The sequence below is a fragment of the Sorex araneus genome, chromosome 11 (genome assembly GCF_027595985.1).
Source record: "Sorex araneus isolate mSorAra2 chromosome 11, mSorAra2.pri, whole genome shotgun sequence".
NCBI classification, from domain to species: domain Eukaryota; kingdom Metazoa; phylum Chordata; class Mammalia; order Eulipotyphla; family Soricidae; genus Sorex; species Sorex araneus.
Genome location: NC_073312.1, coordinates 1706958 through 1734247, shown reverse-complemented (window position 1 = coordinate 1734247; position 27290 = coordinate 1706958). Strand labels below are relative to the sequence as shown.

The window sequence follows — 27290 nt, the reverse complement described above, 5'->3', positions numbered from 1 at the left end:
ACGCTGGACCCTCAGGGCCGGGACCTGGATGCTGGACCCTCAGGGCCGGAAGCTGGACGCTGGACCCTCAGGGCCTGGAGCCGGTCGTGGCCTGCCTGCTAGCTGTGGTGGGGCAGCAGTGGAACTGGCCTCAGGGTCCACTTGGGTCTCACTTGGTGGGGGCCGACGGTGTCCTGTTACAAACTGCTCAGCTGCCCTGTCCCCCTGCGCAGTGACCGGCTGCTCCCTTGTCCCCTCCCAGGCCATGTGCGTCCACCTGCCTGGCCGAGTCTGTGTCCGTCGGACCGGGCCTCTCAGAGAGGCCCAGAGCGAGCAGACCCGTGTCCATCCAGGGGTTGGAAGTTTCTCCTGCGGCCCAGCCCCGGATGTTTGGCGCTGTCCGGCGTCGCTGTCCTATGGAATGGAGACACCCGACAGTAGTTAGGTCCCTTGGGAACTGCCAGCGGGAATCCCTTAAGCCAGGGGCCCGTGAAGAGCGACTGTCGGGCAGAGGGAACACGGGGAGTGAGATGCTCACTGGGCTTCCCGGTGACCGTGAGCGGAGGCTCACACTGAAGGGCCTTGGGCTCAGGGCCACGCACACAGCACCCGCCCTGCTCTGCGGGGACAGGGGTGAGGTAGCGGGGGATGGAGTGGAGGGGAGGGGTTTACCGGGAGGGGGGGAGGACCAGAGGAAGGGCATTGAGGGGGGAAGGGGTGAGGCTGGGGGGAGGGAAGGGGGGAGGCGTGTCCCAGAGGGGAGGGAGCGTGAAGGACACGGGGGAGGGTGGCTCACAGCTGCCCGGGTCACGGCTGGGGCCTGTGGTCTGAGCGGCCGAGCTGTTGCCCCGTGAGGCCGGACTTCGTCGCTGCCCGGTTGGCCGCGTGAGCGGCTCTGCCGGGCTGGAGCCTTTGGGGACCCCGAAAGGACACACGTCATTGTACCGGCCCCTCGTGGAAGTGCAGGATGTCAGGGGATGGAGCCGTTTCCGGGAGTGGCTGTGGGGGTGTCCTGCGTCTCGCGGCCGCCCGGGCTCACGCTGCTGGACCCCGTCTGCCCTCGACACAGGCGTCTGTTCAACCATGTCCCATCGATTCGCAGCAGTGTTCCAGGCCGGGTGCTGCGGCGGGCGGGGCTGTGGCCTGTGCCACTCGGGGGCGGGGAGAGTTTCCCTTAAGGTCAGTGAATCGTGCTGCCAAGAGAGCGGGACAGGCCAGCTAAAACCCAGCGGCTCGCGGGCGCGCGGGCCTGGGGGAGCCCTGCCCCGCCCTTGTCTGTGAGGCTGCCAGAGGGGACAGAGAGTGAGGGCCTGCGTGGCCACGTCCTGGGGGTCCTGGGAGCTCGGCTCTCCTCTGGCGGCAGGGAGCGCCCAGCCGGGACGGGCAGCCCTGGCCCCGTCTTCCGAGGGGCGGAAGGCTTGGCTGCGGCCGCTGGAGATGCCCTGGGGGGTGCCGAGTGCTGGGGGGTGGGGGGTTGCCTCATGCTGGCAGGGTGCCGTGTGCTGGGGGGTTGCCTTGTGCTGGGGGGTTGCCTTGTGCTGGGGGGTTGCCTCATGCTGGGGCCACCGGGCGCTGCTGCCTCCCGACTCCGACGCCAGAACTGTGTGTGTGTGCAGACTGCACTGCTGGCCCAGCCCCTCCTGGGAACGGTCCTGCTTTTCCGAAGGTGCCCATGGACGAGCGAGGGCGTCCCCAGCCGGGTCCTGCCTCTGACAGGTGCCGCCGCTGGGTCCCTCCACGCAGAGGCCGCGTCTTCTCTCCAGAACTTTCTGGAGGTGATAAACTGAGAGCAGGGAGCGGAGCTTGGGCCGGGATCGGGCACATGGTGGGCATGTGTGACAAAGCAGTGACCCCCTCGGAGATTCTGGGTGTAAGAAAATCACGCGGAGGGTCCCTCCCCGGGACAGAGAGGCAGTGCAGGGGGCCACACTCGCCTTGTGGCCGGGCCAGGTTCGGCCCCCGGCACCCCCCCCCCCCGAGTGACTCCTGAGCCCAGAGCCGGGACTGAGCCCAGATCACAAACTAAAGCAAAAGACAAAGACGCTCCCGCACGCGGCTTCTGCCGGCCCAGAGACTCCTCCAGACCAGGCCCAGCGTGAAACGACCCGCGGGAGCAGCCCGGGGCCCCCAAACACAGCTGGGAACCCCCAGGAAGTTGGGCTTGTTTTAAAAGAAGACGAGCTGGAAGCCCGCACGCCCACCTGGCCAGGCCGCCAGGGGTGAGTGTTGGGGCCCACGTGGCCCCGCACTGCCGAGGGACGCCCTGGGGCCGCCTCTCCCCGTCTTGCCGTTTCTCCTGCGCCTTGAGTTGTGGCAACGTTGAGTTTTTCTCAGCCGGTTCCTCAGCGGCGCCTGTCAGCGGAGGTGAGCACTGGGCCGGAGCGAGGTGTGCGCGGAGTCGCGGAGTCTGGGGTAGCGGGCTGCAAGGCTGGCTCAGGGGGCGGCCGGAGTGGCCGCGGTGGGAAGGACCCAGATGCCCACACAGTACCCGGCACGGCCCGGGTGCGGCTCCGGAACCTTCCACAGGCCCTGCGCAGCTTTCCCGTCTCTGGGTGTGGGCGGGCGGGGACAGGACGGGGCCGCGTCTGCACGGGCGGCGCCCGCCAGCCAGGCCCCTGCCCCGAGCCCCTCTCGAATGGTAATAGCTGCCCCCCGTAATTGCCGCGGAGAAGGGAGACCCTCTGGAGATTTTGCATCTAATCATTTATTTATGACTCTGTCGATGGCAGCCTGCTCGCCACGCGCCGGGTCAAGTCTGCGCCAAACAGTTGCCTGCTGTTTACATTGCACAGTGTGTTTTGGTAACGGTACCTCCAGCCCCCGTCACAGGAGAGCCCCGGCTGCGGGGGCAGCCCGGCGGCCCCCATACGGCCACTTCATTACAGCCGCCGCGGCCGGCCCAGGCCGGTCCCTTCTGGATTCACTGAAATATGCATGTTTTTCCATCTCATTAATTCAGTCTACATACAATTAATTTTTGCCTATTAATAAGCCCCCGGTGCTGGTGACAGCTATCTAAACCGCTTCACCCGCGCGCGCGAACCGGGGCTCGGGAATTTCCATCCTCGTCGGCATTTTACTGTCGTGTTCGTGGGTCTGAGGGTGTGGAGCGTGAATCCAGGGCGGCACGGAAGCGTGAGCTCGGGAAGAGTCTGGGTTCCGCTGTTGGGGGCGTTTGGAATCATTAGCTCTGCCGTGTGGACTGTGAGGGCCGGGGAGGTGCCGGCCAGGGGCCCGGGGCTGCTGCTCCGAGTCTGCCCCCCAGGGCCTCGGTCTGGAGCGCCCCAGTCTCCCGCTTTCTGCTGGAGACCTTCCCTGGGCGAGACGCTGTCCAGAGCCGGGAACAGCCCCCGCGGTGACCACCCACTCACGTGCTCCGAACCAAGTCTGTGCAGAAGCGGGGCACTGTACACACGGCGTGGCGATCACGGAACAGGAGCCATGAGGATTCGCGTGTGAGGTGGTGAAAAGTGCGATGAGGGTCCCAGAACCGGGCATCCGGGAGAGCTGGTCCTGGCGGTGCCGCGTCATCAGACTTTCTCCGGGGCCTGCGGCTGGGGTGTGAAGCCTGGAGTCGTGGGGCCCAGGGAGCTGAGGAAACGATCCATGGGGGAAGCTCTGGAGTACCCTTCTGGGTTAACCCCTGAGAGCGATGTCACATGAAGGTTCCAGATTGTTCTGGAAGGAGATTTTACCCACGTCGCATAGGTCAGCTGCATGGGAAGCAGGTGGCTGAGGGTCAGACACACGTTCCCTGCTGGTGTTGACGTGTGTGTAGAGCGGGTCACAGTGGAGGGGCCTTGCCCAGGGGTGTGATGGCCGGACCCGAGGGTCAAGCCCACGGCCTCCCCGCCCCCTCCCTCACCTCGGGCCTCGGGCTGCCCTGGCGCTTCCCAGCACCCCCCCGAAGGCCCAGTCACATGCCTGCCCCGATGTCTGGGGCTTGGACCTCGAGTGGACAGATGGACTCAGGTGTTCAGCCTCCTGAGTGGACGTGGCGCTCCTGGGAGGGGAGTCCCCAGCAACCGGGCCGGGACACTCCCGGGAAGGTCCGAGAACTCGGGCTGGTGGGGGCGGGTCTCGGTCCCCTGGGGAGGAAGCCGACGAGAGGCGCGTCCGCCCGGCCTGAGCCTCGGCCGCCTGACTCCCGCCCACCCCTGATTACCCTGACTTTACAGAGATGCACAGTGGCAGCCGGGCCCCTGCGTCACCGTCTCGATTGTGTCACTTTGTCATTTCAATTACAAGGAAAATGGCTCCTCTGGCTGCAGAAGTTTATTTAAATCACTCCTGAGGAAGTTGGTGGCCCTTCAGCCTAAGCCCAGAGGCAAAGGAGGCGGCAAGTGGGGACACGAGGCCTGGCTCCCTCCCAACACACACACATGCATGTGCACACAGACCCACATGCACGTGCACACACAGATACATACACAGCACATGCACACATAGACACGTGCACACACATGCACATACACAGGCAAACACGTGTATTTACATACAATTACACACACACGTGCACACAGACACATGCGCATACATAGGCACACACATACACGTGCACACACATATATGCACACACATACAAGGCACGCACGCACACACGCGTGCTCACACATGCACACATACATGCACATACACATGCACATAGACAAGGGATACACAGACACACCTACGTGCACACATGTACACACATGCACATACACATGCACACACATTTTCCTTTATATCTTGTTCAGAAGTTCACTGTAGCACTGTCATCCCGTTGTTCATCAGTTTGCTCGAGCGGGCACCAGTGACGTCTCCCTTGTGAGACCTGTTGATACTGTTTTCGGCATATCGAATACACCATGGGTAGCTTGCCAAGCTCTGCCATGCGGGCGAGATACTCTCGGTAGCTTGCCAGGCTCTCTGAGAGAGATGTTGGAATTGAACCCGGGTCAGCCTCGTGCAAGGCGAACGCCCTCCCCACTGTGCAATCGCTCCAGCCTATTCAAAAGTTGAGTCAGGAAAATAACCCAACAGGCTTCCTGGTGCCCACAGGTGGCCGGGGGGCGTTTCCATAGGGGAGAGGCTCAGGCCTCGCCCAGAGGGGTGGATCTCATTGCTGGGAACATGAGCTTCCGGGAGGAGCCAGGGGTCAAGGGTGAGAGACGGGTCTGAGGCTGAGATGAGGGGGACGTGGGCTGGCCCACCCGGGGCCCACACGGGTGCGGGGACGAGGGGGTGGTGCCCGGTAGGCTCTGCACCCAGCAGGCCTGGCTCAGCCCCACATGCCTATCCACGCAGGATGGTCTCCGCCCGGCTGCAGGGGACTCGGGGGTGCTCAGAGCGGGGTCCCTGGGCCCTGGGGACAGCATGTGGCAGATAGCCGGCGCTGCTGCAGCCAGAGCTCGGAGCTGGGACATCGTTGGGGGGCAGGCGGGGGCCGGGGGCGGCAGCTCGAGGGGCCGGTCTGGGGCCTCCAGCGGGAAGCCGGAGTCGAGCGCGAGGCGTGTGTGGTTTGGGAGTCGGGAAAACATCTGTTTCCTTTCGGAGCTCCGTTCCTCAGAATGTTCAACAGACTCACACATTTCTAGTATATGTATTTTATTTCACTTTCTTCCCATAAAATATTTCATTGAACTGGCAAGCGAGGCAGTTTGCAGACTCCAGGCCTCGGTGCCGCCAGCGTGCCGGCTTTGCCTGGGGTGGACGCTCAGTTTCTGAGCCAGGAGCGCAGGCGAGCGATGTCCAGCCTCAGGGGAGCAGGCGAGAGGAGGACACGGGTGACCCGGAAGTGGGGCCCTTGGGTGCGGGCGCTGCCTGGACGGGCCTAGGGCTCAGCCGGGGGCTGGGCAGCAGCGGCTCAGGCCGACCCTCTGCGGAGCTCACTCGCGCACCCCGCCGTGGGGTGGCCCCTACCTCCGACGTTGGCTGCTGCCTCCTGGGGGGCCCAGCCAGAGCCCAGGGGCTGCCATCGGGCCACGTGGGGAGGTCTCCGGGGGAGGCTGCCCACCAGCACAATCGTCCGCCAGCGAAGTGACCGCACACATGGGCGCTTGGCTCAAGGCCACCAAGATGAGAGGGACAGAGCCCCCCAGGGCACCCGCGAGGCTGGGGGCTGCGTGCGCCATGGAGAAAATGGGGGCTGAGCCCCAGGCTCTGGGCTAGGGAGCCGCAGGGCGGGGATGCAGCCAGGGTCAGTGTGATGCCCACCAGGCCCCGTCTGCGGGAGGAGGCACGGCTGGACAGACGTGGAGGGCGGGGCGCGGACGGGCCCCTGAAGTTCCAGGCACCCGGAGGGACCCCAGGAGCGGCCAGTGGCCAGCGTCCTCGGAGCCAGCGTGCAGCCAAGGGAGCCCGCCGTGGGCTGGCCACTGGGCAGGGCTGGGCTTGGGGCCGTGGGAGCCGCGCGAGGGGGAGGAGGCACCGCGGCTGCATCCTGAGCGTGGGCCAACCTGGGCGGGGCACGACCAGCCCCGGGGTCAGTCTCCAGCCCCACGGAGAGCGCGTGTCCCCTCTCTTGGCACCCTGCCACAGGAGCCGCCCTCTGACCCCCAGAGGGGCCTCACGCCTCCCTTCAAATGGCCGTGACCACTCGTGACGGGCCCTGCTGGCCGTGGACCTGTGGCGGGGCAGGCGTGCACTGCTGCTCGGGTCCGAGCCGAGCCAGGCCCTGCGGCTTCTCCGTCTTACTCCCTGGGGGCAGAATTCAGGCCGGGAGCTGCCCCCCGGGCGCCCCCCCCCCCATCTGCCAGGCTTGCACTGTTTGCGCTGCCGTTAAAATCCTCCAGAGCGAGTGTCTCCCGGGACTCACTACCCTCTGCGTTAGCCTGGAGTCGCCTCAGAGCCTGCCCCGAGACCACCGTGCCCGAAACCAGGACCCCTCAGCCTGCGGTGGGGCCAGGCGGAGCCTGCGGTCACCATCAGGGACGAGAGCTGAGCCCGAGTGGGCGAGTGGCCAGGGCCCTGCTCCCCTCCTGCCCCCCACATGCTGCTCAGGCTGGGCCCCCCCCGGGGCTCCTGCTGTCGGGGTCTGTCAGTGCCGCCTTCCCGCTCCGGGCCTGCGGGGCCACTCCGAGAGGGGACGGGCCAGTACAGCTGGACTGCCCAGCCTGCTCGGAGAAGGCTCACGCTTCCTACAGGGGCCCTTGGCTGGTGTCCCTGGGAGAGCTCGGGGTCATGCCTGTCCGGGGTGATGCTGGCCTGACCGGCCCTCGGGGACGCCGGGCCCTGTCCCCTCCTCGCTGCTGTCACCTCTGGCAGAGCCGCCAGCCCCACTCAGGGCTGACGAATGTTTCCTGCGTCCTGGAATCTGCCCCTTTCAAATATCAATGCTCTGGAAAAGAGATTTATTTTAATAATGTACGTTTTCGGTTTGTTCTGTAGCTAACGTTGTTTTATGGCTCTGTCCTTGCCAGAAAGCACATTTTAAGGGTTTCGATTCAAAATTAAATATGACCTCAGTGTTTTAAAACACAATTACATTAACTGTCCGTTTAATAGTTGCTTAAGATTTTTTTGGCCACTAATGTGTAGTCGATCTGCCTGTCTGATATTAAACGCGGCCTTCCCAGCCCATGGACAGACGCGGCCTGCTGCAGCCACGAGTGGAGAGCGAGACCCCGGGAAGCCACAGCAGGCCTGGGCTGGACCCAGCGCCAGGGGCGTCTCCGCCTGGAGGCGGAGCCACTGCATCTGCCCAGGGCTTGCCCGCGGCTGGGGTGACCCGTGTGGACCGGGCGGGGTTTCTGCAGGTCAGGCCAATGGGCGAGCTAGTGGCCCTCCAGCCCGGGCCGCGGGCCAGTCCTCACGGGAGCCACCCTTGGAAGGAGGGGGGCGAGTTACCCTGTGCCGGGGGAGGGCAGCCCCGCCCCTCCTGAGGCAAAATCGTCCCCCAGGGCGACAAGCAGCCCTGGAGCAGCCCGAGGGGGTCGGCCTTGGGGTCTTGTGGGGGTGGGGGGGTCCACATTTTAAGGGTTTTGATTTCTGCTTTCTGGCCAGAAGCAGCCACAACCCCGTACGGGGACAGGGTGGGGATGTCAGTACGGGGATGGGGGTGTCAGTACGGGGACGGGAGTGGGGGTGTCAGTGCGGGGACAGGGGTGGGGGTGTCAGTACAGGGGGTGGGGGTGTCAGTACAGGAATGGGGGGTGGGGGTGTCAGTATGGGGGGTGGGGGTGTCAGTACGGGAGGTGGAGGTGTCAGTACGGGGACGGGGGTGGGGTGTCGGTCTCGTACGGGGTTGGGGCTGCTTCTGGCCTTGCACTCACAGGGGGGCTGTTTCCCCAGGAAAGCCCCTCGGTGTGGGTGAGCCCGGACGCTCCCCGTGGGGGCCGTGTAGCTACAGAGGAGGCTGGATCCCCGCGCACCAGCCCCACCCTGCCCGGGTTCCGCCCGCTGTGCACACACCTCCAGGGTCTCGCCGGCCGCGAGGGTCCCTGAGGGGCTGCTCTGCCCAGGGGCCCAGCCCCCCGGCATCTCTCGGAAGCTTCATCCCTGCCAGCGGGTGGGAGAGAGCTGACAGGAGCACCCACAGACCCGGCGGGAAGACCCCACTGCTGCCCTGACGGGGGCGCCGTGTCCCGTGGCGAGGGCTGTTGCATCTTGGCCACTAGACGCGTGACCTCCTGCAGCCCTGCAGCCTGCGTCCCCTCGCTGCCGACCGGGGCCACCGCAACTCGGCCGAGTGCTCTGGGCCTCGGGCTGGGCGCTGCCCTGCTCCTGGCGAGGGGGACACGGCTCGGCTGGGCGCCCACGGGGGTCTCTCCACCCCCAGCCCTGGCACGGCTGCCCTCAGGCGCTTTCTTGCTGTCCGTCCTGCTGGCCGAGGCAGCTCCTGGGTGTCCCGACTGTTGTCTCCTACCTGTGGGCTGGGCACGGCTCCGGGTGACCTCGCAGGCGGGACATGGGAGCACCTCGGACCCACGGGAAGAGTCACCTTCCAGAATCCTCCGGGAAGAGCCACAGCCACTCCCGGCGACCAGGGCCGACCCCTCTGTCACTCTCGGCCAGGGGACACATCCCCGACTCTTGCCTCTGGGGGAGGAAGGATTCAGGTCGGGTAAGGACGGGGGAGGACAGGGGAGGACGGGACCCAGTAGGATGCTGACAGTGGAAAGTCCCTTCTAGGAGGTGGGCGGGGCGAGCACTGAGGGAGCGCCAGGAGTGTGGCGGCCCAGAAGCAGCCTCTGCACGCGTGTTCTGTCCCGGCCCAACCCCTGGCATCTCCTCTGGCCCCCGGGCACGGCCGGCCCGGCCCCACCCGCCACCCACGCCTCTGGCTGGGGTGTTTCTTCGGCGAGTGTTTCCTCAGGAGCAGAGGGAACCGCTCGGCCCGGAATCCGGCCCGGAACCCGCGCAGTGTCACTCCCCGCCACACGCGTCCATGGCTAATGTCTCTGCCCGTCGCTCGGAGCTTAGATTCAGCTGGGAAGGGCCCCGCTGCCTCGTCTGAGCCGTGCGCTCCGCGCGACCCGGCTCCGCGCAGACAGAGGCTATTTGAACTCATTATTTGCCACATTTACAATATTAATAACTGCGTTTCTCCAAGTTGTCACATCAAGTAAAAGATCTTCATCCCGGACTGTCTTTGGGGGCCACACGGAGGCTGGATGCGTGCGTTTAATAAATTGTAGTCTCAAGTAGTCATTTTTGTAAATAATTAGTTTCCGTGAAAGAATAAGTTAGCATATTGCATGCGTCTAGTGTTGCATATGTACACACAGCAAACTTTGCTATTAATCAACAGTCAGCCCCCGCAAGTGAGGCCTCATACATAATGAATCGTGCTTAACCCTCATGGGTTTCTTGATAGAAAAATAAAAGAAAACACAAGTGTAGTAAGCTTTTGAATAAAATTTAACTAGATTGCTCTGCATCCTGTAATTGTTTTGGAACCATCAGGGACCTGATAATTCATCTATAGTTTTGGGGTGTTTTTATCTTCATCTGTCAAAGAGTAGAGATTTTTAATGATATGTTAAAATGTTGATAAAATACAATTTTCCTTTTAACAATTGGGACGTTTAGGGGGGAACGTGAAGATCCTTTCTGAGGCCTCTAGTACGCCAGGCGTGCTCTTTAAATTGTCTTCTTTAAATGCTTTCCTGTATTTTTAAAGGAATCCGTTTATTTTTAAAAAGAAAAACTGCTCCATTCCTGGGGCAGGTGCCTCACCTGGGCCGTGTCTGCAGGTCTCTGTGCAGTTATCTGTGTGTTGGTGAGTGTTGAAATACTGCCGGAAATTTCTCTGTGGTCTTGTCTCAGTCCCGACATTAACTTAAACCCCCAGTACCAAGGGCTTAGTTGCTGTTAGGAACCAGTGCCCAGGGCTGGGCTGCAGGACAGCGGGGCGGGCGCTCGCCCGGCTGCACTGCCCTGGGTTCGATCCCGCTGGGAGTCGCCCCCCCAGCACCGCCACCTGCCCAGACACGCGCGTGTAGCCTCTGGCAGGAGCCGGGTGGGCCGAGCCCGCCTCTGGGCTGGCCGGGTCTGTGGTGGGATGGTAGGGGCAGATCCGTCCCTGCCCGAGAACCAGCAGGAGGCGGCCCCGGGCCTTGCCCGGCCCTGCCCGAGGCCGCCAGCCCCACGTCCGGGCAGCGGTTCTGGCTCTCTGCTGTGGAAGTGGGTCTGGGGGGCCCGTCCCCCACCACATACCAGCACACTCGGCATCTGGAGCCCGCTCGCCTGGGGCAGGGTGGGAAGCCCTGGAGGGGAGGGCACAGCTGGGGCGGCAGGGGCGGAGGGGGCAGGGGAGAGGCGTAAGGGGGGGCGGCAGGGGCGGAGGGGGCAGGGGAGAGATGTAAGGGGGGGCAGCAGGGGCAGAGGAGGCAGGGGAGAGGCGTAAGGGGGGCTGCAGGGGCAGAGGAGGCAGGGGAGAGGCGTAAGGGGGGCTGCAGGGGCAGAGGAGGCAGGGGAGAGGCGTAAGGGGGGCTGCAGGGGCAGAGGAGGCAGGGGAGAGGCGTAAGGGGGGCGGCAGGGGCAGAGGAGGCAGGGGAGAGGCGTAAGGGGGGCTGCAGGGGCGGAGGGGGCAGGGGAGAGACGTAAGGGGGGCGGCAGGGGCAGAGGAGGCAGGGGAGAGGCGTAAGGGGGGCGGCAGGGGCAGGGCGTGGCGAGGCTGACCTGTGTCAGCAGCCGGGCCCAGCCCAGTCCCGGTGTCCGGCCAGCTCTGTGGGCAGACTCGAGCCCCGGGCGGGCCAGCGGCAGTTCTCGTCCCGTCTCCTGGAACAGAATCCCCCGAGCTTTGGCAGAACGTTCTGAAACGCAGGAAAGACCCACCCGACACAGGACAAGCCCCTGCTCTTAACCCGGGAAACTGGACGGGTGGACACGGCCTGCGGCCAGTGGGCACGTCCCAGAGGGCTTCCAGAGGCTGCCCTGCTGGGCCCGGACCCGCGTCCTCGAGAAGAGGGTCCCCGTGCCCGCATGCCCCGCCCCGCCCCGCCCAGGCCTCCCCCGGACCCTCAGTGATGGCCACCGCGGCTCCCCGAGGGTGTGCCCGGGTGCCCCGGGAAGGCCAGTGACGGGACAGGGCCCAGCTCTGCCCCTCTCCCGGGCGCCTGCTGGGGTGCTCGCTGGTGGCAGGAGGTTCGGCCTCAGGGCGTCCGGCAGCAGGACCAGCTTCCGCCTCATCCCGGCCGCCGCCTCGCCGGGCGCTGTGGGCCGGGACTGAAGCCCCTGGACCCCAGCCCGGGGCCACGCGTCTCCCGGGGCCTCGGGATGGGGACTCCTGGGCGCGTGGCCCCCGGGGAGGGAGCCCGAGCAGGCCACGGGTGCCCTTCGGGGACCGAGACGCCCGCTGGGGAGAGGCCAGGACGGGGATAAATTCCACTTTATGGTAGAAATGGAAATCTGTGTCACGGCTTTAAAAAGTGGTTTTATGTGTGTTTAATGCCGTGCGTGTTAAATGCAGAGTCATAAATCCTGGCTTGAGAATCAAACAGTTTAATTACGTTTCACCCCTGAACGGTTACCCAGTGCCGGTGGAGAAAGAGTTAAAAGGCGCCGCAGACGGAGCCAGAGGTTGAGATCTTTAGCACAAGCATAAAAAACCAATTTGAGATGAATTTTACTACTATAAAATTCTTCACATATCCTTCCCGAGCGGGGGTGCCCGGAGACCTGTGGGCCTGGGGCCTGGGGACAGCTGGTGTCTCTGCGGGTGTGGCCCCCGCAACGGTCTGCACAGTGCTCCCCGCAGGCCTCAGGGCGCCTGCGACCCAGAAGGAGGTGGCCACCATTGCTCCTGCCCAGTGCTCCCGGGGCCGGAGATGGTCCCCGTCTCGGCCACAGTGAGGACGCGGCTCCGCTCCCGTGTGGGAACCTCCTGCTAAGCTCCTGTCCTTGCCTTTGCAGCCCGGTGGCAGCCCCCGCGCCCCCCAAGGACACGCCGACGCCGCTGGAGCAGTGCGCAGCCTGGCTGCACGCCTACTTCCGCGAGCCCGCAGCTGCGGGGCTGCTGCCCTGCCCGGCCCTCCACCACCCGCTCTTCCTGCAAGGTCAGTGCTGCCCGGGTCCTGCCCAGCGCTGACCCTGACCCAGGCTCACGTCACAGCTCCCGCTGTTGACGCCCCTCAGCATTGCCACATCATCAGACAGGCGGCAGGTGTGGCTCCACCCCTCCCAGATGGCCACTCAGTAAAGCCGAGGCCTGCAGAGTGGGGGGAGGGGGGCACCGGGTGGGACGAGGCGTCTTAGTGTGCCGTTGTCCCTCTCCGCCACCGGCCAGCACAGCATGGGCACATGGCACTCGCATGGCGCTCCCATGGCAGGACGGGCTCGTGATGGTCACACGTGTCACTCCCGTGGCAGGACGGACTCGTGATGGTCACACGTGTCACTCCCGTGGCAGGACGGACTCGTGATGGTCACACGTGTCACTCCCGTGGCAGGACGGGCTCGTGATGGTCACACGTGTCACTCCCGTGGCAGGACGGGCTCGTGATGGTCACACGTGTCACTCCCGTGGCAGGACGGGCTCGTGATGGTCACACGTGTCACTCCCGTGGCAGGACGGGCTCGTGATGGTCACACGTGTCACTCCCGTGGCAGGACGGGCTCGTGATGGTCACACGTGTCACTCCCGTGGCAGGACGGGCTCGTGATGGTCACACGTGTCACTCCCGTGGCAGGACGGGCTCGTGATGGTCACACGTGTCACTCCCGTGGCAGGACGGGCTCGTGATGGTCACACGTGTCACTCCCGTGGCAGGACGGGCTCGTGATGGTCACACGTGTCACTCCCGTGGCAGGACGGGCTCGTGATGGTCACACGTGTCACTCCCGTGGCAGGACGGGCTCGTGATGGTCACACGTGTCACTCCCGTGGCAGGACGGGCTCGTGATGGTCACACGTGTCACTCCCGTGGCAGGACGGGCTCGTGATGGTCACACGTGTCACTCCCGTGGCAGGACGGGCTCGTGATGGTCACACGTGTCACTCCCGTGGCAGGACAGGCTCGTGACACTCCCGTGGCAGCCCCGGTGGCAGTGCCTCTGTGGTGTGTCTCATAGAGGAGTTTTCAGGGCACGTGTCGGAGGGGCCTGGCCTCGTCCTTCGGGACCAGGGGAAGGACGTGTTGAAATTTCTGTGTGTGTCTCAGCAGCTGAGGCCAGGGCTGGCCCACAGGCTCTCCGTGGCCACGCCAGCAGGCAGGTGTCTGTCCACAGGCCCATCCTGAGGGGGAGATGACAGAGCTTCTTGGGGAGCAGACCGGAAAGTGATCTAGAGCCGCCCTCCCCTCCCTTCCCTCCCTCCCTCCTACCTTCCTCCCTTCCTGTTTGGGGGCCATACTTGACAGTGCTCAGGGCTGACTCCTGGATCTGTGCTCAGGGATCACTTCTGGCAGGACTTGGGGACCGTGTGAAGTGCCGGGGATTGCGCAAAGCAGTGTCCTGCCCGCTGCCCTGTTGCTCCAGCCCCGAATTTCAGATCTCCCCCCAGTAAGTGACAAGGGCTCGTCGTGGCAACTGTCATTTTAGGCCCCGAGAGGCGGCGGCTGAGCCAGTGGGGAGGCGGGAAGAGCTGCCGGGACAGACGCCGGCGGGGGGCGCCAGCGGGGGGCGCCAGCGGGGCCCAGTGGGGAACTGAGTCAGAGACGGAGGGCTACGGGGTCCCGCCCCCTCCCCCAGGCCGGCCACAGGCTGGGTGCACTGGGTCCGAGCACCCTTGGGGGTCTCGGGGCCTCTGGACTCTGCCCTGCGGGAGGGAGTGGGTGTGGACAGGCGCTGCCCAGGCCACGTGCCTTGGTGTCTAGACCCTTGTGTCCAGAGGAGCCTGTGGCCGGGCCAGGCAGGGGCAGGGCGGAGGGGCTGGAGAGTGGGCAGTGCCCCCGGCATCCAAGAGCCCGTCCTGGAGCCCCCAGTGGCCTGGGCCTGGGCCCGGCCCCGCCCTCCCACCCCCAGGACTTGGAAGTGACCTTGAGGGTAGGAATGACCCCTCTCACTCCTCACTCCCCTCTGGACTCTCCCTCTCCCCCCCTTCCCTCCCCACTCCCCTTCCCCTTTCCGGCCCTCCCGGCAGGGCAGGTCAGCCCTAGGCCGCAGGCTGAGCTTCCTGCTAGGACAAGGGCGGCCCCTGGGCCGAGGCTGGGCAGCGGGCAGCGCCGTGGGGAAGGGCTGAGGGTCCCCTGGGCCGGGTCACCTGCTGAGGGCAGTTTCCCCGCCTCTGCTTGTGCAGTTTTTCCCCTTTAGCCCGAGCACTTCCTCCCGCGGGGACCAGGTGTGGGATTTTACAGCCGGAGGAGGAGGGGCCGGACGGTCACGCGGCGGCTAACACGGAGCTAATTGGCGCTGACCCCCGCGCTGGGACCCTTTCCTTCTGCGGCTCTCCTCCTCCGTCCGCGCGGGCTGTTGTCAGGAGACTTAGCCTGCTCGGCCCTGGGGGGTGCAGGGCCGCCCCAGACACGGGGAGTCCAGCCCGGGGGAGCCACGGCCCCACATCACGGCCTCTTCCCGGACACAGAAGCACCCATTTAAGACACGCTCACCTCTGCCCACGCAGCCAGGCCGGGGGGCGGGTGTGACGCACCTCACACAGCACCAGGCCCGCGGACCCCCACCCGGGCACTGGAGGGTCTCATGTTCCCGGAAACAGGCCGCGAGGGCAAGGACAGGCCAGGAGGCCGTCGGCGACCAGCCTGGGTGGGCGAGCCCCGACCCTCCAGCACAGAATGAAGTGCCAGGGAGAAGGTGAATGGGGGGAGGGACACGGAGGGGTCTGCAGGGGACACGGGACAAGGGTGGGGAGCCCGGGCTTGGTGGGGCAGGGTGGGGGCCGTCTTTGGTCATGTGACCCCCCAGAGCCGCGGTCCTGTCCACTGGGACCCACACTGCGCAGTTGGGCGCATGGAGGGCGGGTCCACGTGCCAGGAGAGGGGCAGCGGGAGACGCCACTGACCCAGAGCTTCCCGGTGCCCGTCTGGAAAGGCCTGACCCTGCTCTAGAAAATAAACAAGATTGATAAACCACTAGCAAGACTCACAAGGAAAGAGAGAGGAGAACCCTTATAAAAGGGGTCATCACAACAGAAACCAAAGAAATTCAAAAGATCATCAGAGACTACTTTGAAAGTCTGTAAGCCACGAAACAAGAGAACCTAAAAAAAAAAATGGATAGATTCCTGGATTCCTACAATCTCCCAAGGCTGATCCAAGAAGACCTGGAGTACCTTAATAGATCCATTAATATCAAGGAAATTGAAACTGTAATCAAAAGTCTCCACAAAAACAAAAGCCCGGGTCCAGACAGATTCACTGGCGAATTCTTCCAAACACTTAAAGAGGACCTATTGCCAGTTCTTCTCAAGCTTTTCCAGGAAATTGAAGAAACAGAAACCCTCCCAAACAGTTTCTATGAGGCTCATATTTCCCTAATACCAAAAGCAAACAAAGACACCACAAGAAAAGAAAACTACAGGCCAATATCCCTGATGAACACAGATGTGAAGATTCTCAACAAAATATTAGCAAATAGAATTCAACAACTCATCAAAAAGATCATACACCACGACCAAGTGGGAGTCATCCTGGGGATGCAAGGATGGTTTAACATTCAGAAATCAATCAGCATAACCCATCATATCAACAAAAGAAAAGATAAGAACCATATGATCATATTAATAGAGGCAGACAAAAGCATTTGACAAGATCCAGCACCCATTTATGATGAAAACTCTTGCCAAAATGGGTATAGAAGGGACTTTCCTCAGTATAGTCAAAGCCATTTATCACAAGCCTATGGCAAGCATTGTCCTCAATGGGGAAAAACTAAGAGCCTTCCCTCTAAGAACAGGGACGAGATAAAGATGCCAACTCTCTCCACTTCTGTTCAGTAGAGTACTGGAAGTACTTGCAATAGCTATTAGGCAAGAAAAAGATATTAAAGGCATTCAGGTAGGAAAGGAAGAAATCAAGCTCTCACTATTTGCCGATGATATGATACTGTACTTAGAAAACCCTAAAACCTCTACCAAGAAACTCCTAGAACCATTAGACTAATTGTAAAGTTGCAGGCTATAAAAGCAATACCCAAAAGTTCATGGCTTTCCTATACTCAAATAATGAGAGAGAAGAAAGCGACATGATAAAAGCAGTCGGTTCACAGTTGTGCCTCAAAAGATCAAGTACCTCATAATCAGCTTAACTAAGGAGGTAAAGGATTTGTATAAAGACAACTACAAAATGCTACTTCAGGAAATAAAAGAAAGCCACGAGGAAATGGAAAGATATACCCTGCTCATGGATTGGAAGAATTAATATCGTCAAAATGGCAATACTCCCCAAAGCATTGTACAAATTCAATGCTATCCCTATAAGGACACCCTTGATATTCTTCAAAGAAATGGAGCAAGCACTCCTGAAATTCATATGGAACAATAAGCCCTCACGAGTAGCTAAAGCAATTCTTGGGGAAAAGAAAATGGGAGGAATCAGCCTGCCCAACTTCAAACTGTACTACAAAGTGGTAGTAATTAAAACAGCATGGTACTGGAACAAAGGCAGAGCCACAAACCAGTGGAACAGGGTTGAATATTCTGACACATACGCCGAAATATATGCTGGGAAAACTGGACAGCTACATGCAAAAGAAATGGGCTTAGAACTCCACCTATCACCACGTACAAAAGTCAGATCAAAATGGATTAAAGACCTCAACATCAGACCAGAATCCCTAAGGTATATTAAAGACAAGGTGGGAAAAACCGACCACAATAATGAAGCCAACGGTACCTTCAAAGATGACACGCCACTGGCCAAGCAAGTGAAAACAGAGATAAACAAATGGGACTACCCTAAACTAAGACGCTTCTGCACCTCAAAAGAAACAGTGACCAAAGTACAAAGACAGCCTACAGAATGGGAAAGGATATTCACCCAATACCCATCCAATAAGGGGTCAATATCAAGGATATACAAGGCACTGGTTGAACTCCACAAGAAGAAAACTGCTGACTCAATCAAAAAATGGAGTGATGAAATGAACAGAAACTTTCCCAAAGAAGAAATCCGAATGTCTGAGAGGCGCATGAGAAAATGCTTGACATCACTAATCATCAGGGAGATGCAGATCAAAACAACCATGAGATATCATCTCACACCACAGAGACTGGCCCACATCCAAAATAACAAAAGCAACTGGTGTTGGCGTGGATGTGGGGAGAAAGGGACTCTCCTTCACTGCTGGTGGGAATGCCGACTGGTTCAGCCCTTTTGGAAAACAATATGGACAATTCTCAAAAAATTAGAAATTGAGCTCCCATTTGACCGAGCAATACCACTCCTGGGAATATATCCCGGAGAGGCAAAACGGTATAGTAGAAATGACATCTGCATTTGTATGTTCATTGCAGCACTGTTTACAATAACCAAAATTTGGAAAAAACCAGAGTGCCCAAAACCAGATGACTGGTTAAAGAAACTTTGGTACACCTACACAATGGAATACTATGCAGCTGTCAGAAAAGATGAAGTCAGAAATTTTCACATAAGTGGATCAACATAGAAAGTATCATGGTTGAGTGAAATGAGTCAGAGTGAGACAGACATAGAAAGATTGCACTCATATGTGGAATATAAAGTAGCAGAATGGGAGACTAACACCCAAGAGTAGTAGAGATAAGGACCAGGAGATCTACTCCACGGCTTGGACTGGCCTCACATGCTGGGGAAAAGGCAGCTGAGACAGAGAAGGGAACACCTAGTAGAGGATGTTGGGAGGATCCACTCGGGTTGAAAGCCGAGTGCCGAAAGTAGACTATAGACCGAGCATGAAGGCCACTCAGTACCTCTACTGCAAACTACAACACCCTACAGGAGAGAGAACAAAAGGGAACGCCCTGCAGCTGAGGCAGGGCGGGGTGGTGGGGGCTGGGTGGGAGGGTGGGAGGGACACTGGGAACACTGGTGGGGTGAATGGGCACTGGTGGAGGGACGTGAACGAAAGTTTGTAACTGCACCCCACGGTGATTCACTAATAAAAATTTAAAAAAAGATCTGACCCTCCTCTTGGCTGGGACTCGAACAGCCTGTCGGAACTGTCGGCAGGTGCCGGAGTAGAGGAGAGGCCCTGGGTGCCGGCCCCGCTACCGCTGCCACAGCCCCGGCGGGCCAAGCTTTGCCTCCACTGCACCAGGGGTCTGCTCCCGAGACCTGCACGCTGTGACCTGCCCCGGTGCCCAGGGCCCGCTCCCTCTGTCCCGCTGTAGTGCTCCCTCTGTCCCGCCGCAGTGCTCCCTCTGTCCCACCACAGTGCTCCCTGTCCCTTCACAGTGCTCCCTGTCCTGCCTCAGTGCTCCCTCTGTCCCGCCGTAGTGCTCCCTGTCCCTTCACAGTGCTCCCTGTCCCTTCACAGTGCTCCCTGTCCCGCCGTAGTGCTCCCTGTCCCTTCACAGTGCTCCCTGTCCTGCCTTAGTGCTCCCTCTGTCCCACCGTAGTGTTCCCTGTCCCTTCATAGTGCTCCCTCTGTCCCACCGTAGTGCTCCCTGTCCCTTCACAGTGCTCCCTCTGTCCCACTGTAGTGCTCCCTCTGTCCTGCCGTCTGCTCCAAGCCCAGACTCCCTGCATCCAGCCCTGTCAGTTCAGGCCTCCCGTGGTCAGGACTGACTGGGCCGTGTGGCAGGTGAAGCCTCGGGCCCCGCTTCTGTGGAGGAGAATTTCCCAGGTGTGACCCAGCTGCCCGGCTGCCTCTGCGGGCGGGGACCGGCCGAGGGCGAGGGCCTGTGCCGCTCCCGGGGCAGCGTCTGGGAGGAGGCTGAGCGGCCAGTGTTGCCGAGTGTCGGGGTGCCGGGGGCCCCCAGAAGTGCTCTCGTTGGTTTTGAGTCCGTCCTTCCCGACAGGAAGCCCCGCATTTCCCTCGCGGCTTCCCGACTCCCCCGTCCTCACGCCCCGAACCAGCTCGGCTCCTGCTGAGGCCGAGGGGCCAGCGGCGAGAGCGGCAAGGGGGCCCGGGAGGGGGGGAGTGTCCCCGCGGCCCGCACCCTCGCGCTGTCTCACGCTCGGCGGCTTTCACGACGGGCTCTGAGTTTTCTTCCTGAAGCCTGCAGTGCTCCCTCTGAAACGCAGTGCTCAGCACTTCCACGATTCCTGTCACAGCTGCTGGCGCGTGGCTGTGAGACACGCCGCGTGACCACGGCAAAACCCGCCGTCCCACACCTGCCAGCTCCAGGCAAGCTCGTGACTTCTCAGAGGCCGGGGAAGCTGGCCTCCCCACGAGCGTCCACTCGCTCCTGCCCCCAGCGGGACCCCCGACCCTCAGCTTCAGCGGGGCGAGCTCGCAGGGCCGAGTCAGGCTGGAGACCAGCCCCGGCAGCCCCCGGAGCTCCAGGGAGGGCCTCCTCGTCCTCCCTCCTGCGCCCTGGGCGGGGCCACCTCGTCACCGTGCTGCCGGGCCCTCGGGAGACGCTGTGTGCGCCCTGGACACTGCCAGCTCCTGCCCTTTGGACGCAGGGTCACAGGCAGGTGCCAGCTGAGTGGGGGCTTTGCAGCCCCAGGACCCTTACGGGTGAGGCCGGGGCCCAGCTCTGCGTTAGGCCCGCTGGGCAGGAAGCCGGGGGCTGCGCCCCTCCAGCCAGAGCTGCTTCCCACGGCCAGAGACCGGGCGCCCTGGGGAAGTGAGGCAGGCGTCGGCCAAGGGAAGGTTCTGGAAGGTGGCAGGGTGTGTGGCCGAGTCTCGGCCCCCTTGGACCCGGGGTGTTCTGGGGAGCCGTGGCAAGGCCCCTCCCCAGGCAGAGCCAGGCATCCGAGTGCCCCACCCCCCGCCCACCGCTGGGTCCTGCCGCGTCCCCATTGTCAGGGACCGCGTCTGCCTCCTCGTTCCCCGCTGCCGGCAGCTTCGAGGGAGCCTGTGTGTGGCACAGCCCGTGTGGGTAGGACCCCGGGGGGGCCCCGCTGGAAACTCCACAGAGACGAAGGGGCACCAGACCCCGGGCCAGGGCCTGGGGGCTCAGCGGCTCCTATCCCGAGGCCTCGGTGAGGGGCTGTGGCCCTGCCTGGCCTGTCCCTGTCTCCAGGGGCCGAGCCCACGGCGGGCCTGCCCTGGGCACACCAGCTCTTGGTCTGTGCCCTTGGGACAGAGTGAGGGTCACTGGCCACAGGTGCCCCATTGGTGAATTTCGCTGGCCAGAGCTCAGGGCCCAGATTGGGTGAGTCCAGCCCCGGGCCCCCAGGTGAGTCCAGCCCCGGGCCCCCTGGGTGCGCCCACAGCCCCAGCCCCGGGCCCCCTGGGTGAGTCCAGCCCCGGCCACCATGCTGTCCCCTGCCCGGTAGTCACTGTCAGCGCTGGTTTCCGCTTGGTCCTGCGGCGTCCTGGACGCGGGCAGTCTGGACGGCTCGGCGGTTGGGCCGCATTGTTTGTTCGTTTTAGCCTTCCCAGACGTCGGGGCTCTAGAAAGCTTCCCTTTGGTATTTTGCCAGATTTATATGATTTTCACCCCTCCCTAGGACATAAAAATGTTTGGATAGACAAATGTGTTCATAAACAGACTGTGAGTACCCATGTGTAGGCATGTGTGTGAGTGCATGTGCACGTGTGCGAATGTGCGTTCATGTGTGTGTGAATGAGTGCACGTGAGTGCATGTGCATGTGTGAGTACATGTGTGTGCGTGTGCATGTGTGTGCATGTGAGTGCGTGTGCATGTGCGTGCTTGTGAGCATGTGAGGGCGTGTGTGCGCATGTGTGTGTGCACATGCTTGAGTGGATGGCACAGACCTGCCTCACTGAGGCACTCTCGCTCCCGCTATATTGACCTGGCGATCAAATGCTCCTGCCGTGCGTTTCACCCTAGATTAAGTTTAACTCTCTTCATTATTGCTTGAAACGATTTTGTAAACTTAAGGAGACATTTTACTGGCGTTTCTAGCCGAGTTCGAGGTTGTGCGAGTGTCTTCTTGCTCACGGACCGGCATGTGGTCAGTGAGGCGAGGCAGGATGACCTGGCCGGAGGGTGACAAAGGCCTCTCCGGGGCTGGTCTGTGAGTGGGTGGCACAGCCCTGCCCTTGCTTCATGGCCCTAGGTTTGATCCCTCACCCGGGGAAGTGCGAAGGCTGCTTCTTTAAACTCGCCCGGGGACGGGGCTCGTTCCTCGGTGACCTGCGACCTGTCGGGAAGGGGGTCGGGTGGGTGGGTGGGTGGGAGATGCCCCTTTCCTGCCGGCTGCTGGGGAGGTGAATCTGCCTCGTGTGTCGCAGACCGGGAGGAGGGTCAGCTCTGGGCTCCTGCCCCTCGCGAGGTCTGGGCGGTGGAGGGACCCGGGGGTCTTGGGATGCTCGTTGGTCAGAGTTCGGCCTCGCTTGACGAGGTGCTCGGACCCTGTGTCCCACGGCACCCGTGAACCAGCCAGGGGAACTGCAGCCTGACAGTGCCCACAGCCCCGGGCCCCCTGGGTGAGTCCAGCCCAGGGCACCCGCACCGACTCAGCCGAGCAGTCAGGGGGCTCCTCTACAGTAAGACCCTGAGGGTCTGCAGCCATGCAAGTGCCGCCTTCCTGGGGAGAGTCGCCGTGACGTGACTGTGGTCTCCAGCCCTGGACTCGGACAGCAAAGCACTGAGTGTTTCTGTCAGACTCGTTACCCGGGGCCGGGGTGATGCCCCAGGGCCAAGCGGAGACTTGGTGCCAGGAGCCCTAGATTTCCATGCACGGAACCCGGCCACCCCAGGAGCCGCTGGACAGACACGGCCCTGGAGCACCGCCAGGCGCAGCCCCAGTCGAGGCAGACAGCCTGGTGCTCCCCGTGTGCTCCCTGGAGAAAGCCCCGCTGCAGTGTCCTTGCTGGACTGGGACCCTCCCCGCCAAGGTCGCGGGGCTCAGGGCTGCCCACCTGGGCCTGTAAACTGCCACTTTGTCCTGTAATTTTCATTGGCTTTGAAAAATTGTAATTCCTTTTGAGTTGATTTTTTTTTTTTTTTGGTTTTTGGGTCACACCTGGCGATGCACGGGGCTTATTCCTGGCTCTGTACTCAGAAATCACCCCTGGCGGTGCTCAGGGGACCATATGGGATGCTGGTAATCGAACCCGGGTTGGCCGAGTGCAAGGCAAACGCCCTCCCCGCTGTGCTATCGCTCCAGCCCCTTGAGTTGATTTTTTTCAAAGGAAATTTTCTCCTTGCTTTAAAGTTTGCTGTTTGCACTGTGATCATTCAACGCTGTTTCTGAGGAGATTGCCGCAGCATTCATGTTGCCGTAAAACACACAATCCCATTTTCTAGGCCCTGGTAATGCCTCCTGCACCATTCTAGCAAAAATAGGATGATCTCTACCTGTGTTTCTGGAGAAAAGACTTTAACTAAAATGCCCACGAAATTCACTGTTCCCAGTGCGTAGTTGAGTATATCAATATCGGTACAGAACAAGTGGCATGAAGGCCGAGAGGGAGCCCGGCGTGTAGAGGTGATGGCTCTCGCTGCTGTGCGACCCCTCAGACTCTCAGACCTGAGGCCCCTGTCGCACTGGGCGAGTGGCCGGTGTGCAGCATAGCTCGGACCCCGCGGCCTAAAGGCTGCAGGGAGTGAAGCCCCGTCAGCTGGCGACTACGGAGCCGGCTTCCTGCCTCCCAGGTGCGAGGTGCCAGTGACGCCCTGGGAACTGCCCAGCCCTCTCCCTCAGCCGGTGTCCATCGCCGTGGCGAGCTGCTCCGGCCTCTGGGCAGCGCGGCCGGCCCCCACACACTACCGGTCCTTCCTGGGGCATGGGCTCACACTGGCCCCTCTCCGGAGGAGCATCCGGTGCCTCGCCGAGGCAAGGCTGACCCCCGGCGCGTCCCTCTTCCTCGGATGGGCGGGCGCAGGGCACGGCCGGGAGACGCAGTTCTCATCGAACACTCGCGTCTCTTCCACTTAGCCTGAAATATGCAAGAACCAACATAAGTGGCCGGCACTCCCCCGCCCCTTTCCCGAGAATTGGGCTTCTGATGTCCAGGATCAGCCCCCATTACGGCCCGGGCAGGCGGTGGCGGCCGCCCCGTTTATGACGGATGTGGAGCAGCACAAATCTGGCGGAATATGATGGTATCATTAGTTTGTGAATCGCATCCTTGAAAATAACTGTGGAGGAGCCAAATCGGTTTAAAAGAAGATAACAGAATGGTTTAAGCTACTTAGGTTGAATGCCAATTATATTTTAATATTCAACTGAGCATATTTTACTAAGAAAAAAGGCCGCGTTGACGCATGCATAACTCATTGGCAGCGCCGGCCAGCTGTGCCACTTCACTCTCCGAATCACTTTGCGCATTTTAGTAGCATGGTAATTTAGTGGAGAACTACCTGAGTGATGGCATTTTCAATGAGCAGGTAATCTACAGAGAATTTTTATATGGTTATGAGTTCTGTGCTTCAGCCCAGCAACACAAAAATACATCAGGGCCAATTACGGCACCAACTTTCAGTATGATCCCCTGCCACGGAGCACATGTATTCCTGCCCCAGGCATTTCAAATTGCATCTAATTTGAAATCTTTGGGGTTTTAATTAAATTTCAGAATATATGGAATTCTTCATTAGTACCTGCTCTGAATAGCAGATCGCCCTTCTCTCCTCTCCCGTTAAGGAAGGAAGGAGGCTGGTAAATAGCGTGTTCAGAAACTGGTCGTTTGAGGGGCCTGGGTATTGGAACAGAAATAGTGAAATGCAAAATAATATCAAAAAGATTATTAGTCCAGGGAGAGTCTCTTGATTTGTATTTTAATGGAATTTTACATTTCTCTTAATGATTTGCAAATTGTCCTCTGATTATAAGATGCATTAAGCTTTTCATTTTAATGGCAAAGACACAGCCATTAGCAGAATTTTTTTCCTGTCTTCTTTTTAGAGAACTTCCCTGCAGCAGATAAATATTGAAACCATTAACACCTTTTGATGTTGAGCATGTCTGCGTTTTGGGCCCGCACACGGCCCGCCGGTCCCCAGGTGTTGGCACCTGGCTGGTCCCCGAGCTTCCCCCCGGGCTGCGTTGCCATTTCCCCACCACGGCATCGCCTTTGAAATTTCACTGGGCGGGCTTGTTTACTTGTGCCAAAGCGAATGCGTTTAGCTGTCGTTAGCGGCCCCGTTTGTGTTAATTAACGCTGCAGTGCCTGTGTGCCGTTGACGCCCCAGGCCCTGGTCTGCAGGGCTGGGGGGCGTGGAGGGCGGACGGCCACGGGGCGGGGGGCGGGGGAGGAGAGCCGCTGGCCGCCCCCACACAGGCTCAGGGAGACGCCCAGAGTGGGACCCGCTCGGCCCGGCCTGGAGATGTCTCGGCTTCAGGGCCTGGGTCTCCCGTGCCCCGCCGCGCAGGGCGGTGGGGAAGGGCCTTCTCTGCTCGTGGGTAAGTGTGTCGGGGCCCCGGGGCTGTGGCCCTGCTGTCTGAGGCCCCAGAAGTTCCCCGGGGGGCGCAGCTCTCCCGCTGGGTGGTCGGGAGAGCTCCGGCCCCCTCCCGGGCGTAAGTCAGGCCGCGCTCCTGCCTCGCTGCAGCGCCCAAGAGCTGCTCCGGGGGTCCCCAGGTTAGACCCGGCTCTCTCTGTCCCCGGGGGCGTCAGCTGGGAAGGGGTCGGGGGCGCACGGGCGGCACCGGTGAGATCAGCCCTCGCTGTGGGGTAGTTTGCGGCCACACCCTGAAGTCTCGTCCCAGGGCACGTGTGGCCACGAGCCGTGGTCCCGGGAACTGCACGGCTGTTCCCCGAAGCAGCCCGCGCGCCAGCTCCCCGCACGCACCCGGGGGGATGGGGGACGGGGGACGGGGTGTTGGCGGCGAGCGAGAAGGCCTCTGCCCGCGGATGGCCCCGCCCAGCAGCTGGCGGCCAGTGTCTGCACGATCCCCCGCCCTCCTTGCGGGACCAGGAAGGACCATTGGGGGGTCCACAGCAGTCCCCTGAGGGTCCGCTCGTGCCCCCAAAAGACGCCTCGTCCAGATGGAGCTGACCCCTCGGGCTGGCACCCAGGGCCGTTCTCGGCCACCCCAGCCCACCAATAAATGTTTGTCAAATTAGAACATGAACAGTTTTAGGCCTTCGGAGATTGGTGGGAATAAAACATGACAGTAGCTGGGAAAGGGGGCTCCAGAGCAGCGCCCCTGCGGGACGGCCCTCCGTGGCCGTGAGGAGGCGCAGTCTCGGGGCCTCCTCGGCCCGTGCGGGCATCAGCGGGAGACAGCGCGCGAGACCAGCTCCGAGAGGAGACAGCGCGCCAGGCGAGGCTGATCCGGCAGGAGCAGAGCAGGAGGGGGCGCTGGCCTGTCCCCCAGAGCCACTGGGCGCAGGGGCCACGGGCACCTAAGGGGCACCGAGAGGGGCAGCTCAGGCCGAGGCCTCGTGTGCAAACTGTCCTGAGGCCAAGCCCCCATGTGCCGACTGTCCCCAGGGTCTTGGGAGAAGGGAGCAGAATCCGTGCAGGGCACACAGGAAGAGCCCGCACACACCTACGTCTCTCACTGCTGCGTGATCATTCCCGTAGACTCACGGCTCCGTAATTCCGTGATTTTAAAATAGCTGCTTAATAAGAGAACTGGCGAGGCTGACGACACAGGGTTGGCGGGGGGAGTTGGATTTTGGTTTGATTTTTGGCCACACCCAGCTCTGCTCAGGGCTGACTTCTGGCTCTGTGCTCAGGCCTGACTCCTGGCTCTGTGCTCAAGGAGGGGAGTGAATAAATAAACAAATAAAGAGGTCACGGCTGCGCACTCCAGGAAGAATTGCATCAGTCTTCAGGGAGCTCTGTTTTATAGTCTCTGGATCTTGGCCATTGAAGGGATTACACAGCGCCAGGGGCAGTTTGTGGGTGTGGCTGCCAAGCTACTGGAAAATGGGGGATCTGGGTGGAGGAGGCCAGTCCCGATCCGAGCAGACTTGGAGATCTCAGCCCCAGGTCCCGCACACCTGGGTTCCTCTGCCGGTTCCTTCGTGTGTGAGGCTCGTCCAAGTGTGTGGAGAAGGGCCTTGAGCATGGCTGTGGCTGGGTTCTGGAGGTTTTCGGCTGCAGGGGCTCTGCTAGAGATGGGGAGGGAAACAACCCACCCACTCCGAGGGGCCTTGGTGAAGACAGTCTGGATTTGTATAATGAAATTAAAATGGTAATTCAAAGTTGTGCCAAATGTAGTGTTTTATATTTACTTTAATTTTAAAAAGGAGGGCTGGAGCAATAGCACAGCGGGTAGGGTGTTTACCTTGCACACAGCTGACCCGGGTTCGATTCCCAGCATCCCATATGGTCCCCTGAGCACCGCGAGGAGTCATTCCTGAGTGCAAAGCCAGGAGTAACCCCTGTGCATTGCCAGGTGTGACCCAAAAAGCAAAAAAAAGAAAATGAAAAAGCAAGACATCCGACCCAGCGTTCTAAGGCGAGGCTGAGCGAGCCGAGGGCCTGACCAGAAACACAGGCCGCTGAGAAGCGTCATCCCACGAGGGCACTTTGCCGTGGACTGTTGTCTGTACTCAGTGCTGTCAAGCTTTTAAGTCTTCGGTTACATTTCTACAGGAATGGGCCTTCCCCTAACGAGTCAGAGGGCCCGGTTGTCCCAGGCAGTCTGGAAAAAGAATTCTTATCAGACCGGCATTACCTGATTTCAGGACTCGCTACAACTCTGTAAGCTGGACAGAGCCGGGAGCACTATTGGAGGAGTAAGACGAGCCGGGAGCACTGTGGGGAGGAGAGCCCGGCCTTTCCCCGCAGGGAGAGTGGAGGAGTCTCCCGGAGCAGCAAGGGGGAGCCCGTGGGCTGACAGCCGTGTGCAACTCAGACCAGGCGCCATGGAAGCCGCTCCCCGGCCCTGGGGAGGGGCCTGAGGAGGAAGCGGACTCTACCCACGGCCTGCGCAGATGGACAGAGGCCGGAGACGGACCCCGGAAAGTGGGCGGCAGG

General features: G+C 61.2%; 1 protein-coding gene across 1 annotated transcript in view; it reads left to right on the top strand.

Annotated features, from left to right (window-relative positions):
* The window catches only part of MGMT (O-6-methylguanine-DNA methyltransferase), a 153986-nt gene that overhangs the window by 113421 nt on the left and 13275 nt on the right, over positions 1-27290 (top strand). The window contains exon 3 of the mRNA XM_055119270.1: positions 12316-12458. Within this exon, the coding sequence (XP_054975245.1) occupies positions 12316-12458 (143 nt within the window). The remainder of the gene's footprint in view (positions 1-12315; positions 12459-27290) is intronic.